Source organism: Hemitrygon akajei, chromosome 9 (assembly GCF_048418815.1).
Source record: "Hemitrygon akajei chromosome 9, sHemAka1.3, whole genome shotgun sequence".
Classification (NCBI taxonomy): Eukaryota; Metazoa; Chordata; class Chondrichthyes; order Myliobatiformes; family Dasyatidae; genus Hemitrygon; species Hemitrygon akajei.
In genome coordinates this window covers 97,270,496-97,287,301 of record NC_133132.1, presented here as the reverse complement: position 1 = coordinate 97,287,301, position 16,806 = coordinate 97,270,496, and the positions used below count along the sequence as shown (strand labels likewise).

The 16,806-nt window shown below is 40.4% G+C and overlaps 1 protein-coding gene across 1 annotated transcript in view; it reads right to left on the bottom strand.

The window, feature by feature from the left end:
* Positions 1–16,592, bottom strand: part of pgbd5 (piggyBac transposable element derived 5) — a 55,644-nt gene extending 39,052 nt beyond the window's left edge. The window contains exons 1-2 of the mRNA XM_073056579.1: positions 15,976–16,592; positions 10,675–11,102 (exon numbers count right to left, since the gene is read on the bottom strand). Of these exons, the coding sequence (XP_072912680.1) occupies positions 10,675–11,102; positions 15,976–16,318 (771 nt within the window). The 5' untranslated portion in view covers positions 16,319–16,592. The remainder of the gene's footprint in view (positions 1–10,674; positions 11,103–15,975) is intronic.
* Between the last annotated feature and the right edge of the window lie 214 nt (positions 16,593–16,806).

Sequence of the window (16,806 nt, the reverse complement as noted above, 5' to 3'; positions counted from 1 at the left end):
AGGAGCAGAATTAGGCCATCTGGCCCATAGAGTGTGCTCCATCATTCAATCTTGGCTGAACATTTTTTTTTTAAAACCTATCTCCTCCTCAACCCCAGTTCACGGCCTTCTCCCTATAACCTTTGATGTCATGTCCAATCAAGAACCTACCAATCTCTACCTTAAATACACCCGATGACCTGGCCTCCACAGCTACATGTGGCAACAAATTCCACAAGTTCACCACCCTTTGGCTAAAGAAATTTCTCTGCATCTCTGTTTTGAAACTGCACCCCTCTATCCTGAGGCTGTGCCCTCTTGTCCTGGACTCTCCCACCATGGGAAACACCTTTTCCAAATCTACTCTGTCTAGGCCTTTCAACATTCGAAAGGATCAGTGAGATCCCTCATCCTTCAGAATTCCAGTGAGTACAGACCCAGAGCCATCAAATGTTCCTTGTATGATAACCCTTTCATTCCTGGAATCATCCTTGTGAACACATATCTAATCAGCCAGGATGGAACACATATCCGTGGCAGCAACTCAATGCATAAAAGCATGCGGACATGGTCAAGAAGTTTACACATACACACAATTTATTTTTATATACAAATGCACAGTCTCTACAGTTTACAGAGAATGGTGCAAAAATCAAAAACATTCAGTGAGCGGCAATTCTCAGAGTTCAAATGGAGAGGTCAGAGGAGAATGGCAAGACTGGTTCAAGCCAAGTGGAAAGTGACAGCAACTCAAATAACCACTCTGGCGTGCTGAAGAGCTGCTCTTAATGCACACATTGAACCTTGAAGTATATGGGCTACATCCATTGAAGATTACAAACATACACTCAGTTGCTGCTTTATTAAGTACAGGAAGTGATCTTGGTATAAGGAGATTTTAGCTCATTCTCACAGCTACCCTATAGCTAATGGAAAAGACTTTAATGAAGAAGGCAATAAGTCTTTGAGTGCAGAGTCTTAGGCCTCTGACAGACTCTTACTAGCATTCTCTGATTGGTTCATTATATATCTTTTTATTGGTGATCATTGTTGGGAATTTAGCAATGATACACCACTGAATGCTAAAAAAGGGTGGATGGAATCTTGCTTACTGAAGCCTAATATATCCTAGTACATCTATGACAGAAATGTCACTTGCAAATGAAAAACCTGATGAAGGGTCTAAGCCCAAAATGTTGACTATGTATTCCTTCCCATAGATGCTGCCTGGCTTGCTGAGTTCATATTTTGTGTGTGTTGCTCAAGGTTTCCAACATCTGCACAATTTCATGTTTATAATTTGCAACCATTTCCAATTGATGGAAGAAACACAAAAGTTCATCACTGAAGACAGCTGGACCTGGATCAGTGTCCTGTGGTACAGCTGCAGAATCCTGCACCCAAAGTGAACAGCTTTCAAAAATTACAACCACCCTTCATAAAATGAAGGGCAATTGCAACCACTGGAACAATTATCCCCAATTCTCATTAACTAACATTTTACTAGAATTCTTTCATCCCATGTTCAGTCAAATGTTATCTTAATTATTGAGTTATTCTGGTATCTAGCTCAAATCAATCAGTAATGGACAAGCACAATAGCACAGTTTATGCCCTCTACTTGCTTTGTAGATGGGACTGAAATGCCCGTAGATTTGTCTTGCTTTCTGGATCTGGGTGTTTTCCATTTTATCAGATAGTTTTCAGTGATAAGACATATGAGCAGAATAAGGCCATTTCACCCATTGAGATGACTCCACCATTCCATCACGGCTGATTTATTTTCCCTCTCAATCTCATTCTCTTGCTTTCTCCCCATAACCTTCGAAGTCCTTACTAATCAAGAATCTATTAATCTCCACTTTATGTGTACACAATAACTTAGCCTCCACAGCTGTCAGTGGCAATGGATTTCAGATTAACCTCCCTCTGCCTTTAGACCACAAGACATTGGAGCAGAATTAGGCTATTCAGCCCATCAAGTCTGCTCTGCCATTCCATCGTGACTGATCTCACTCAACCCCATACACCTGCCCTCTTGCCATATCCTTTGATGCCTTGACCGATCAGCAAACTATCAATTTCTGCCTTAAATATACCCATGGACTTAGCCTCCACCACAGTCTGTGGTAGAACATTCCACAGATTCACTATTCTCTGGCAAAACAAAATCCTCCTTAAATCCATTCTAAAATGTCAGCCCTCAATTTTGAGGCTGTGCCCTCTAACTCCGAATACCCCACCACAGAAAACATCCTCTCCACATCCACCCTATCTAGACTTTTCAATATTCTGTAGGTTTCAATGTGACCCCCTGCAGTCTTCTAAAGAAATTCCTCTCGTTCTAAAGGGAGATCCTTCTACTCTGAGGTCCCACTCTCTGGTCCTAGACTCTTCCACTATAATTGCTTGCTCGCTAGTTAATGATTTCAGTGAAAATGCAAACATTTTCACTATTCTAAAGTTGAATGTGAAAATTAGCCCTGACTAATCCTGAACTTACAGTAAATTTACGACAGGCCATTCAAGTGCATGCCTGTTGGAGATACCCGATCTTAATGAACCTTCAGCTGTAAACATGAAAGAACATCCCAACTCACCCTCTCCCGACACACTCCAATTAAAAGAAATCCTTCAACATCGCCTACCCTAATCCTTCTATGAATTACTTTAAATTTATGACCTTTGATTTTGACCCTTCAAGGGAAATATGACCATCCCATTTAGACTTCAGTTAAGTCTCCCCTCAGCGTCCTCCCTCTCATCTCCAATCTTCCCTCTCAATTCTGTCAATAATGTACTTGAAGATCTCCTCTGCATGTCATACAGTGCAATTTCATCTTTCCTGTAAAATGGTGAGCACAGTTAAACTCAACATTCAAGCTGTGGCACAGCAATTCTACCATCACCCCCTACTCTTAAACTCTATCCCCCACTTAATAAAGGACAGCATCCTTTATACATTCCTAATCACCCATCTACCTGTTAACGTCAAGGATCTGTTGGCAGACAGTTCAAAAAAATCATTCTATTTCGCTACACCTCAATCTCCATCCATATTTGCCTATTCTCTTATCTTACTTTACCCTCTCAAAAGTTATAAGTACCCAAAATAAGGGAGTCTAATCAGGAAGGAAGCTGTACTGAGTGTAGCAATGTATCAGGAAACTGGAGCACCCAGAGGAAATAGTCCATAACAGAATCAGAATTAGGTTTATTATCACCAGCATGTGATGTGAAATTTGCATCACTGCATTCTGTCTATAGTCAACAATTATTATCTCCAGACTTCAAATAGAGATAATTGTTCATTTTCCACCATGGAATCATGTCCTCCCTAAAGACAAAGCTCAAAAGGAGACTACAACCAATAAGATCATGAGTATCCAGTGATGATCTATCATGACACAACTGTCAAACAGCCAACAATATTTCCTTGCACCATAACAAAAGTAATGAGTTTAATCCCATGAGGCAGCCTTCTCAAACCATCAGGCCCATTTCCCCCCAAGTAATGAGCTTTCACAGGTTCACAAAATGCACAGGAAATGGAGTATTGATCTCAGTATTCAATAGTGAGGTTAATCTCATCTATTTAAATATTTGCAACAAATTTGTGGAAGCCCAAGAAGAATCATGTTCTTGTATTTTTAAAAACTCTGAGGGGCTTTTTGTAAAGCCATCACTGCAAGATGAACTCAAGCTAATAGCACCATAATTACTGTCTATAATACAAGAGCTTAGCACTGATCACTATTATTTCTGTTTGGACCTAGCATTCGTTGTGAAAAAAAAAATCAATACTCCAACTAACTACTGTATATAAAACTGCAATTGTCAACATTAACAGAAACCTGCAGGAATTATGTTCACTCAGTCAGGGGGCATCTGTTACAAGTAAAACAAACTGATTGATAGTGTATATCCACTTCAAGTGGTTATTCTGAGAGCCAGAGACTGGGAAAAGGATACATAAATAAGAATCCTACACTGACCATTTTATATTTTAACTCTACGTCCCCGATTGGCCAATAAATTATGCTGTCTCATGATGCTCTGTCTCATGAGACATCTCAATGCAGAAATGTCATTACTTCAAAATATCCCTCTTTTAGTACATGACAACAGTAGCAGTGAATCTCACTTTGTACACCTGCAGCTTGAAATTATTCATTTAAAAATATTTGGTCCTCTTCACTACCAGCTCCTTAGTCCAAACAGGAAAGAAGTGAAATATATCAATGCAATAAACAAAACTGTGTTAATGTTAATCTTAGCATTAAAGACAAAATGTTCATTTAATGGGCAGTATCACAAAAATGTACCACCACCAAAACACCATCAATTATCTTCAGTGGCTTTTTAAAATTATGGAACTTTGCTGTGCAATATGTAAATACTTGCATATTACAAATACACAACTATGCTTTCAAACTTGATTCATTGATATTGAAGGGTTTTTGGACATTCTACCAACATAATTTCACCAACTGCATTGTTTCCTAGAGAGTATTCCATTTAGTAGTAATCACAGACTCTGCAGATGTTGGAAATCCAGAGCAACAAGAATGCTGCAGTAACTCAGCAGGACAGACAACAATGGAAAGGAATAAACAGTTGATGTTTTGGGCTGACACCCTTAGTTGGGACAAGTCTGTTACTCCATTAAGGAGTGTTGTATTTAGTATCTGCACAAAATCTTGCCATTCTAAGGACAACTTAAATTTAGCTATTCTTACTCTTGGAAGAAGTGTTTACATTTACCCATTCTAGACAATTGTGTATACTATAATATTCAAGTTTTGCAATATGAAGGATTAACTCAACTAGCTACAACTCAGAATTTGTAAAAGAGTTTGTAAAAAGACAAACTCACATTTTTTTTTAAAAAAAACTTATTTTCTGTTTGAAAGCACTTGAGAAAATACAGTACTTTTGAAATATGTTTACCATTGTGTAATAGGAAATAATTTTCACAAAAAATCCTAGACAGCAATATGATAATGTTTAATACAATCACAGCTAGCTGACACACTGCAGTAGTACCAAGCCAGCTCTGGTAGCAGCTGTCTTTCTTTACTATCACTTTGTAAGTAATTAATATCAAATGTCAGCCTTAATTTGGTCTCCAATTACAGCCCATTCAGTTGCAAGTTACTTTCATCTGCTACAATATCCACAAATGGGTGACCACAGACAGTTGGAAGTACTCCGGTGCATCCAGCCCACCCCATACAATTGCAGCCTCTTCCACATATCACTTTGCAAGATGACAATGTCTAAAGTTCTAGATACTAATCAGAAGAGACCAATCTTTTTCCACAGAATTCAGAGTGTGTGCTACACCAATCTCCAGTAAAGTATCACTTAAGAATGGGATTAAAATTTTATGCAGTGCTCCAAATCACATCTCACTAAAGCACTTTACAACTTCAAAGCTCCATTATGACAGCATTCCAAACCTGCTGCATTATAACCAGCTTTCCACATTGGTTGTTGTACTTCAGAGTCATCAACTTTATACAGCATAGAAATGGGCCCCTCAGCTCATCTCGGCCATACTGACAAAGTTGTCTATCTGAACTAGTCACACATGCCTGCATCTGATCCCATAGCCCTCCAAAGCATTCCTATCAATGTACCCATCCAGACGCCTTTCCACCACAAATCTATAGAGATGTGGTGAACATCACACCAATACCCTTGTATGGAAAAGCCTATGAAAAGTAGTGGATACAGCTCAGTCTGTCACAGGTAAAATCCTTCCCACCATTAAGCACATCCACTCAGTGCGCTGTTGTAGGAAAGCAGCATCCATCACTAAGGACCACTATCCATGCCATGTTCTCTTCTCACTGTTGCCATCAGGAAGGTGGTACAGGAGCCTCAGGACTCACACCAACAAGTTCAGGAGCAGTTATTATCCCTCAACCATCAGACACCAGAGGGGTAATAACTCACCACCATCACTGAACTATTCCCATTGAATTGGATTCACTTTCAAGGATTCTTCATCTCACGTTCTCAATATTCATTGCTCATTTATTACTAGTATTATTTTTCTTTGTCTTTTTCGTATTTGCACAGATTGTTGATCTTCCTGTTTGGTGTGGTCGTTCATTGATTTTATTGTGTTTCTTGAACTTACTGTGATTGCCTCCAAGAAAATAAATCTCAGGGTGTATAGTGGTGTATATGTACTTAGAACTTTTAAATTTTATAATTGTACCTGCCTCTGCCACTTCCTTTGGCAGTTCATTCTATATGCTTACTACACTTTGTACTTCTCCAAAGTGTGTCACCTTGTCACGGTGGAGAGGCCTGAGTGTCCAGGAGAACCCAAAGTGATACCGTCAGGAGCTTTGCTCCTGGTAGGGTCACCAACTGTCGCTCTCTCCAGCAGTCACCACCAATATTTACTGTCTTTTCATTCAAGTCAATATAAATTGCAAATAACTGAGGGGCCAGGACCAGTTCTAAGTAAATTTATCAAAATACATATTGTATATGTCACCATATACAACCCTGAGATTCATTTTCTTGCAAGCATTCGCCAGTAAGTACAAAGAAACACAACAAAAATCAGTGAAAGAGCACACACAAGAAAGAAGCTGCAGAGGGTTGTAAAGTTAGTCAGCTATATCTTAGGTACTAGCCTAAGTACCCAGGACATCTTCAAGGAGCTGTGTCTCAGAAAGGCAGTGTCCATTATCAAGGACCTCTAGCACCCAGGGCATGCCCTTTTCTCACTGTTACCATCAGTTAGGGGGTACAGAAGACTGAAGGCACACACTCAGCGATTCAGGAACAGCTTCTTGCCCTCTGCCATCTGATTCCTAAATGGACATTGAACCCAAGAACACTACCTCACTTTTGTAATGTATATTATTTTTGTTTTTTGAACAATTTTTAATCTATTCAATATACATATACTGTAATTGATTTATTTATTACTATTACTTTATTTTATTTTCTTCTATCTTATGTACCATATTGCATTGAACTGCTGCTGCTAAGTTAACAAATTTCATGACACATGCCGGTGATAATAAACTTGATTCTGATTCTGAAGATGGACAAACTAACGTGCAAAAGACAACAAACTGCACAGATATAAAATATTATATATAAATTAAATATAAATATATATTTAATTAAACAATTAATAGAGAACACAAGCTGAGTCCTTGTGGGAGCAGTTCAGTGATGGGGTGAGTGAAGTTATCCCCTCTGGTTCAAGAACTGTTCTTCATCCTAGTTTTGAGAGTCCAGAAGCTCCTGTACCATCTTATTGATGGCAGAAGTGAGAAGAGACCATGGCCTGGATAATGGGGATCTTTGATGATAGATACTGCTTTCCTGCAACAGTGCTCTGTGTAGATGTGCTCAATGGTGGGGAGGATGGAACCTGTGATGGATTGGGCTATATCCACTGCCTTTTATAGGTTTTTCGTTCGAGGACATTGGTATTTCCATACCAGGCTGTAATGCAACGGCCATCAAATTGAAAACAATCCATTTACTCCTACTGTTTTCAGTCCTTCAACCAATCTTCAATCCAAGGATATTTGCTACCAGAATTTCATGAGCTCTTATGCAAGAACATTTTGTATGGTACTTAGCTAATAAATTCTGAACATCCCAATAATCCAATGAACATTTGCTGCATTCCTCCAGTATCTTTTCTTTTAAAAAAAGGTGGGGGGGGGGGGGGGGGGGAAGTTTTTACGTGGTCTTAATAAAGCCCAGCACAAGATTTCTTAATACTTTTAGCAATGCCTTTGCCTTCCTCATTACTTATTCTGCATACTGATAGCTGAGTTTGAAAACAGTCAGTTCCCTCTACATATTTTAAAAATAATGAGAATTTTTAACTATGCTTTTCTTTTCCTTTACCAATTCAACTTATTTACCAATGTTCTAGCCTAACTACCTTTATCTCTCCCATTCTGAGACATACACAAATTTTTATTCCTTCTTTTGCATCCTTCTCATTTGCCTACTCTTGCAAGGTACAGCATCAAAAATCTTTTGAAAATCTAAGCAAATAATGTCAAATGGGACTCCTTTATCTTAATATGCTTCTTTGCTAAGTATTCTCGCAGACCAATTGCTGAGTGAATTTAATCTTCTTTCTCAAACAAGACCATTTTGGCAAGGAACAACTTAGTTACTTAAGCCAGGAAGTCATGTGATAGCCTTCACGTCATCTATTTTAAGGTTTAGTAGGCTCACTAACTACCATTTACTGCCAACATAAATGGGTTCTTATTGATTGTTCGTACTGCAAGCATAGTCCCCTCTTCAAAAGTGATCTAAAAATAACATGAAGTTCACATATGCCATTATGAATCTGCTCAAATATCAAAATGATACAGTGCTTTTTAGCTCTTGCTAAGACAAGAGATCTTCCTTTAAATAGCAATTCATATGATTCTTATTGATTACAAGAATGTTCTTGTATTCAGGTAGCACCCTCCCTGCACCTGGGTAAATAGTCTGGTGATAAAAGAAATTCAAAGTACTTTTAAAGCTACTTAAAAATATTTCGATTACTGTTCTCTTTGAGTGTAATATGTTTTGGTTATTTCGTAAAAGGCACCCATTTTTCATGTCAAAAATATTTAATATTCTAGTTCAACCTTACTCTTATTTGGATACTTTTTACTCAAGTTGGGGTATTCTAACCGATAGAAAAACATAGGAAATAGACATTTAACTAGTCTTAGCTTGTTTAATTAGTTGCTAACTTCAGTAGTTAGTGCCTATTACTAGTCTTCATACAATTAAGAAATTAGATGTTGAACAAATTAAAACCACCCAATTAGCTGTTAATTAAAAAACAAATTCCCATTGTTACCATCAAGGATGTACAGGAGCCTGAAGATGCACAGCCAATGTTTTAGTAACAGCTTCTTCCCTACCACCATCAGATTTCTGAACAGACAATGGACTCATGCACATTATCTCACTATTTCTGTACAACTTATTTACATATATTTCTTATTACAATTTAGATTTTTAAAAATGTATTGCGCTGTACTGCTGTAGTACACAAATTTCATAAGCTATGCTAGTTAAACCTGATTGTGGAAAAAAGATATTTATAGTAGTGAAAAGGTATTGAAGAACATTGAATATTTAGGTGATCAGGTATCTTAGCATTATAAATTTAAAGGTTGTGGACTAAGGGATTAGAGAGAGCAAGATTAGTGCGGTGGAGCAGGGGAGATGATGCCAGAAATAGCAGACACACAGGACTTTGTCAACAGCTCCAGCAACCACTATGAAAGCGAATGGTGAAGGAAAGGGAGAGGATATTTCACTGCTGCGTCTAATCTGCTTGAAAGCCTCCAGTTTTTCATGTTAATGCAATTTATAGGTCAATTATTTCTAGGACTGAATATGTCTTGAATGGGTAATGAATATCACAAGAAGACAACAAAAAGGATCGTATTGTGTCAAATAACAGTTTTAGCAAAAATTGCTGAGAGATTTTTTTAAATAACAAAACAGCCAAGATCAAGGTGGAACCCAGAGTTAATTCTGCCTCCTAAGTCAATTATTGTAATAACAGCTCAGACCACAGCTTCGAGGTCAAAGACGACCTAGGACTCAGGTTGGCTGGCACTTACAGGATTCCCTGTGAACATGGAGCAGCATACATCAACCAGATAGGATGCAAATGTGGAAACTCACATCAAGGAGCATAGAAGGTGATCCATTTGGGTTACCCGGAAAAATCAGCGGTTGCAGAATATGACATTTGCAATGGCCATAGGATTGATTTCAAAGGCACAAAACAACTATGCCATGCCAATAGTTTTTGGGACCACCTGGTAGAGGAAGCCATTGAAATAACTAGAGGAAAAGAATTTTAACAGAAAAAAATCAGTAAGAACTGGAATTTGATTGTAAAGAAGGTGGGAAAGCGGAAACCTGATTGGATGAGGACTAACCAATCAGCAGGGTTGGACTACAGATTTAGGTACAGAACAGATGTCAGGGGCAAGGATTTTTAAAAAAAAAACAGACAGTGGTGAGTGCGTGGAATGGGCTGCTGGCGATGGTGGTGGAGGAAGATATGATAGGGTCTTTTAAGAGACTCCTGGACAGGTACATGGAGCTAAAAAAAAAAAAGGGCTATGGATAACCCTTGGTAATTTCTAAGGTAAGGGCATGTTCAGCACAGCTTTGTGGACCAAAGGGCCTGCATTGTGCTGTAGGTTTTCTATGTTTTTATGTATAAATACCACTGGACTAGGCAGGCCCAGGCATCATTCCTAATGAAGATGGCAGAGTTGGTCATCAAAATCTCCATTATAATTGATACCTGTATGCGGCTGGAAGCCCAAGAAGAGTTTATTCTCCATATTAAATACTCCAGCTATCCAAGAATGGCACTCCCTCCTATCCTTGCACTAATATGCCCAGTACAGCCAAAGTCATAATTCACCATCTGCTGAATCTCAACAGGAAGCCAACACTGTAAAATGGTTGACGGTATGACACACAGTGGCATGAACACCTTTACCTTAGCAGAATTTGCATCATACAATTTCAATGGGGGCACAGACCATTGTTTAAGATAAATCGTGGATAAATTCTACCTACTTTTATCTCAACTAATGTTCTTGAAATCCAGCAAAGTTAATCATGCAATAGGATATAATTTACAATGTATATTGCCAGTACCTGGGTTTGAGAAGGCTTGAACGCTGCATCAAATGTCATTTGCAGGCAATCCAAAAAGGGTTGAATCTTATATAGACCATGTGTCGTCTGACTGGATCGAAATGCTACAATATGGAAGTATTTCAGGATCTTTTCAAATCTGGCTTGTGTCATCATCAAAGCAATACTTTTGTTGCTATAAAACCCACTGCTCCATATACTGAGGACAGACTCGCAGTGGTGAATGCTGGTGGAAATCATATATCCCAAGAAGGTTTTCATCTCTGGAAGACTAACGGCACTCCAACCTTCATCAAAGCCAAATTTTTCTTGGTACTTTTTGGCATACATATTTGTTTGAACAACCATATTCCTTATAACATTATCAGGGACAAAAAGCTGAAAAAAGTCAATAGCACTTGCATTTAGTGGCATTTTATGTACAGGACCTGTGGAAGGGGGAGAAAAAGATTGGTTCAGTTACATTGTAATATATAAATAGCAAATAAACCCAATGCTGTTAACAAACAGGAACAAGGCACTCTTAAATTCTGGTCTACGTAAAATATTTGATCCAGTGTACTGAATATCACTTCAGGGAAAAACCAATCTGACCAAACATTATTCAGACAAACATGAACAGAGTGCTTCTCTCATTATAAACTGTATCATTCCAAGTTCCATCCCATTAAAATTGTATTCTGTCCTTGCATTGCTCTACGGAGAATGAGCTAAAAGGTTGAGCTTGCTGGAGACCTGCAAACAGAAGACATTCACCAAAATGCTATCAGGATTATTGGAAATAGAATACAAGCTCTGTTATCCAAAGCTTCACTAGCCAACATGCTCCAACACTTCAGGGAGAACATCTGGTCCAGTGGAGGGATAGTGCCAAAGGAATACCCTGGGCAATATTGGGTTGACCAGCATAATTGATATACTGGAATCTATCAAGTGTCAGGTAATTGCGCTGGTACTGTAATTTTAACAAGCAAAACAGTGCAACAGCAAACTAATTTTGTCATTAAAAAGTACGGCAAATGGCCAAAAGCCTGATTAAAGAGAAGTTATATGAACCACTTTAAATAACGAAATAAAGGAATGGTAATGGTTAAGGAGAGACTTCAAAGTACTTTAGCCCATCCTCAAAACTCAGATGAAAACTACAGACAATATTTAACCGTTGTATTAATAAAACTAGTTTAGATTGGAATTAGCTCACTTTGCTCATTTATCTATTAAGCAGTTAAGTTCACATTTAATTTTCCAAATACAGAAATTACAAAAACGATACTGAGAATAGAATTCTGGGGATAGACAAAGGGATAAAAGTTTCATCAGTGGTTTACTTTGCTTTTTTGGATGAATTGAGAGAGATGAATGAAATACAGCTGCTGATGACAAGATCTTGCAGCTCCAGCTTCAGTATCAGTAGTTCCTATGGTGCTGCACTAAACTCTTTATTAAAATCACCTGGCATATTGAGAAGTCAGCTGATTTACTCATGACCACAGAGCATTATGAGGCCTGTAGGTGAAGTTCCTCCACTGTAACATCTGACAAGAATGAGGGCATAGAATAACGTGTCTACACTGCAATTCCAGGAGGCAATTTATTTGCTTGTACATCTCTTGAACCTTTTCCACTCCACCTCCACACTTTTCACGACTGGCGTGTGTTTGGCCTTGAAACAGCGCTTTTTAAACTTAAAACCACTTGTTAAAAGGATGAGGATAGAAGATGCATAGGAATCCTAACATCATATTGTAGGCTTGGGAGCATAATGGCTAATATGAAACCAATTTCCAAATTCAGCATCCGAAAAACAGTCATAGAACACTACAGCACAAAAATGGGCCTTTGGCTGATATAGTCTATGCCAAACTATTATGCTGCATAGTCCCATCAACCTGCACCTGAACCATGACCCTCCATACCGCTCACATTCATGTATCTATTCCAATTTCTCTTAAATGTTGAAATCAAACCTGTATCTACCACTCTGTTGGCAGCTTGCTCCACGTTCTCACCACCAAGTGAAGTTGCCCCTCATGTTCCCTTTAAACATTTCACTCTTAACACATGACCTCTAGTTTTTGTCTCACCCACCCTCAGTAGAAAAAGCCTGCTTACTTTTACCCTATAATTTTGTATACCTCTATCAAATCTCCCCTCATTCTCCCACACTCCAGGAAATAAGTCCTAATCTATTTAATCTTTCCCCTACATCTCAGATCCACAAGGCCCAGTAACATCCTTCTAAACATATTTGAACTCTGTTCATAGCAGCTGGAGACTTAAATTCAAGTAATTTAAAAAATGTGAAACTAAAAGGCCATAACAGTGACTGGTTCAATCACATCCTGCATAAGAGGCAATCTACAGAGAGATCTGAAGGCACATGTCAGCACATCCCTGAAGGAAGCAAAACAGACAGATAAGTGGTTAAGGCAGCTTAGAGATTCTTCCCTTTATTGGCAAAGTTTAGAACACAAACATGGTCAAGCTGAAACTGTATAAATTATTAGTTAAGTCAGAGCTAGTATGCCATGCACAGTTCTGGTTATGAAGCGAAGGGCTGGCTGGTGATGTTTTCTTTGAAACAAAGCCAACTGAGGAGAGATTTGAGAGAGGCCTAAAGGTGGTGAACAGGAATTACTGCCACACACAAAATGCTGGAGGAACTCAGCAGGCTTGACAGCTTCCATGGAAAAGAGTAAACAGTCAATGTTTTGGGCTGAAATCCTTCATCAGGATTGGAAAAAAGATGGGAAGTTAGAGCAAGAAGGTGGGGGTGGGGAGGAAGTAGTACAAGGTGGTAGGTGATAGGTGAAACTGGGAAAGGGGGAGGGGTGAAGTAAAGAGCTGGGAAGTTGATAGGTGACAGAGATAAAAGACTGGAGAAGGGGGAATCTGATAGGAGGTGGTAGAAGACCATGGAGAAAAAGAAGGGAGGAGCAAAGGAGATAAGGTGAGAGAGGGAACTGGGAATGGGGAATGGTGAAGGGGAGGATGGCATTACCAGAAGTTCAAGAAATCAGTGCTGATGCCATCAGATTGGAAGCTATCCAAATGGAATACAAGGTATTGCTCCTCCAGTCTGAGTGTGGCCTCATCGCAGCAGTCGAGGCAGCCATGGACTGACATGTTGGAATGGGAGTAGAATTGAAATGGGTGGCCACTCGGAGATCCTGCTTTTTCTGGTGGATGGAGTTCAGGTGCTCAGGGAAACAGTCTCCCAACTTAGGTCAGGTCTCACCAGTATACAGGAGGCCATACCAGGAGCACCGGATACCATACATGACCCCAAAATACTCACAGGAGAAGTACTGCCTTATCTGGAAGGACTGCTTGGGGCCGAAAGGTAGTGACAGAGGTGATGTAGGGGTAGGTATGGTACTCGTTCGGCTTACAAGGATACAGGAATTAACTATTTTTTCAGCAGAGAGAATATAATCTGTGTACCCCAGCTCCCAGATAAAGTTGACTGGTAGAACGGTGATGAAACTCAAGGACTTGCTTTTATAAACACAATGAGTGGGCATTTGAACACCCACCTGCCCAAATGGGTATTGGAGGCAAAAATTCTTGTATTTAAAAAGTACCTATTAGACAACTTTGAGTTTTACCATACCTACAGGTTGTGGAGCAAGATCTAGGAACACAAACACATTACAACTATGAATAGGCACAGGACGCTTGGCCCCTCAAACCTACTCCGCCATTTAATAAGGACACGAACTGATCTAATCATAGAAACATAGAAAACCTACAGCACAATACAGACCCTTCAGCCCACAAAGCTGTGCCGAACATGTCCTTGCCTTAGAAATTACCTAGGGTAATAACCCTCTATTAACCCTCATAACCCTCTATTTTTCTAAGCTCCATGTACCTGTCCAGCATTCTCTTAAAAAAACCCTACGGTATCCACCACCACCACAGTCGCCGGCAGCCCATTCTACGCACTCACCACTCTCTGCATGTACTCTTGATCCTGCAGTCCCATCTACCTGTGGCAACTTTATGTCCCTTTACTTATGAAGAACCACTCAACAATTAATTCAAAGATTCTACTTCCACTGAACTTTTGAGGCAAAAAATTCAAAAGACTCAGTGAGAAAGGCATTTTCGCCAAATCTTAGTTTTATATGGGGGACTCCTTACTTATAAACAACTTTCTAGTTCTAGATCCTTCCACAAGAAACATCCACTCCATGTACACTGTCAAGACAACTCTAAATCTTGTATCTGCAGAAGCACTATGGGACAAACGGCCTCTTTAGTTGCCAAGTTATCTTTTCTCAGATAAATAAATACTGGTTATATCACCGAAACTGGCATCCTAATAAACAAACCCAACGTCCTAAATCAAATCATGACTTAAGACCACAATCTTCTGCGAAAAACTGTACCGAAAATTCAGGAATACAACTCAAATTAAACGTTAAGAACTCTAATTTCTTTAAATATCTGCGAAGAAAAGCCATCAATTTTTTTTTAAAAACCAAGTTCTATCAATCCGGTTGCATCCTTCCAAGATGTCATTTATAAATGAGGACCTTCTGTACACGGAAATTTATTTTTACGCACTATTATGGGGATACTGCTATCGAGAACTCTACAGATAACATACCCATCTGCTCCCACTTTCCTTTGATTATTGCACGTTGTTTACCTATTTGTATGTACAATTTGAATATACAGCAAGAATTAGGTTAACTAAATAAACCGAACGTTTCGTCTACTACAGTACTGGAGGCATTTGGGGTGGATTTAGAAATGTAAATGACTGACCAACAATTTCCGTTAAAGAACTGCGGTGAATAATGACGGCACTTTAATCACAAGTCATTGCAATACAGACCACGGAATCAATGTAAAACTCAAGCTGATCTACCAAAACCCAAAATACTAAAGTAAAATATTTGACGAGATGTCTGCCCCCCAAAAAAACCATGTAGGACAACTCGTTCAATCAGATCATCAAACTGCATACGGGAAATAGAAATCTCATTAACCACCAGAGAAATCTGAGCACAGGAAGTGAACGTAAACAGAAACACAGCTTAGACACTTGCTCCACCGCAGTTATTCACACGGGCATCGTGGAAGACCTTGAGGCATCTGACAGAGGCAACACGGGTCTACACATAAACCCGCCCAGCCTTTGTAGTTCGCGTGGCTGCCAAGGATGGATGAAACAAACACAAGGTGTGCACGGAAGGCTGAAAGAACCCAGTGGGTTCCAGGTATTACAGGATCTATGCACACACATAACAGGACAAGGCGGCAACAAGTGTGTTCGGTATCGTCCCTCACCGGTCGAGTCAGTGAACGGAGGAAAGGCGATGTCCTTCAGTCGTTCTGTCCATCCCGCCTCCTCCTCCTCCTCCTCCTCGCCCGGCTCACGGTCGGTGTCCGCCGGCCTCACACTCCCTCTAGTCGCCCCCGGCTCTTCCTCCTCCTCCTCCTCCTCTTCCTCCCAGTCGGACTGCGAGCTGCCCGCCGAGGTACTGTAGAACGGGTTGTCGTCGCTGCTGCTGCCGCCGCCGGATTCACCAAACACATCGTCCGAGATCTGCAGGCTCTCGTAGCGGGAACGAGCTGCCCGGAGCAGAGACAGCGCCTTCCGGCGAGCCGCTGCCACCTCCTCGGTCGCCATGGAAATGAAGGGGGTTTAGCGCCGCCTACTAAGTGCGCATGACAGGGTCTACCGGCCACCTCCGACCAAAGCACAAGCGGCACCGGCAGCTAATGGATGAAACGGGTGCGGTACCTGCAGCCAATGGACGGAGTGCCAGCGGCACCTGCGGCCAATAGATGGAGATGCTGCAGTGTCCACAACCAATGGAAAGAGCGGGAGCGGCACTCTCAGCCAATGAACGTAGCCAATGCGGCACCTGCAACTACATAGCTGGAGCACCTACAGCCAATGGACGAAATGGTGGCGGCCCCTACAGCCATTAGACGGAATGGGTGTGGCCCCTGCAGCCAATTGACGGAGCGGATGCGTCACCTGCAGCCAATTGGTGGAGCCGATGCGTCACCTGCAGCCAATAGACGGCATGGGTGCAACACCTGTAGTCAATGGGAGGAGCGGGAGCGGCACCTGCAGCCAAAGGGAGGAGTAACAAGCATCAGCAAGGATGG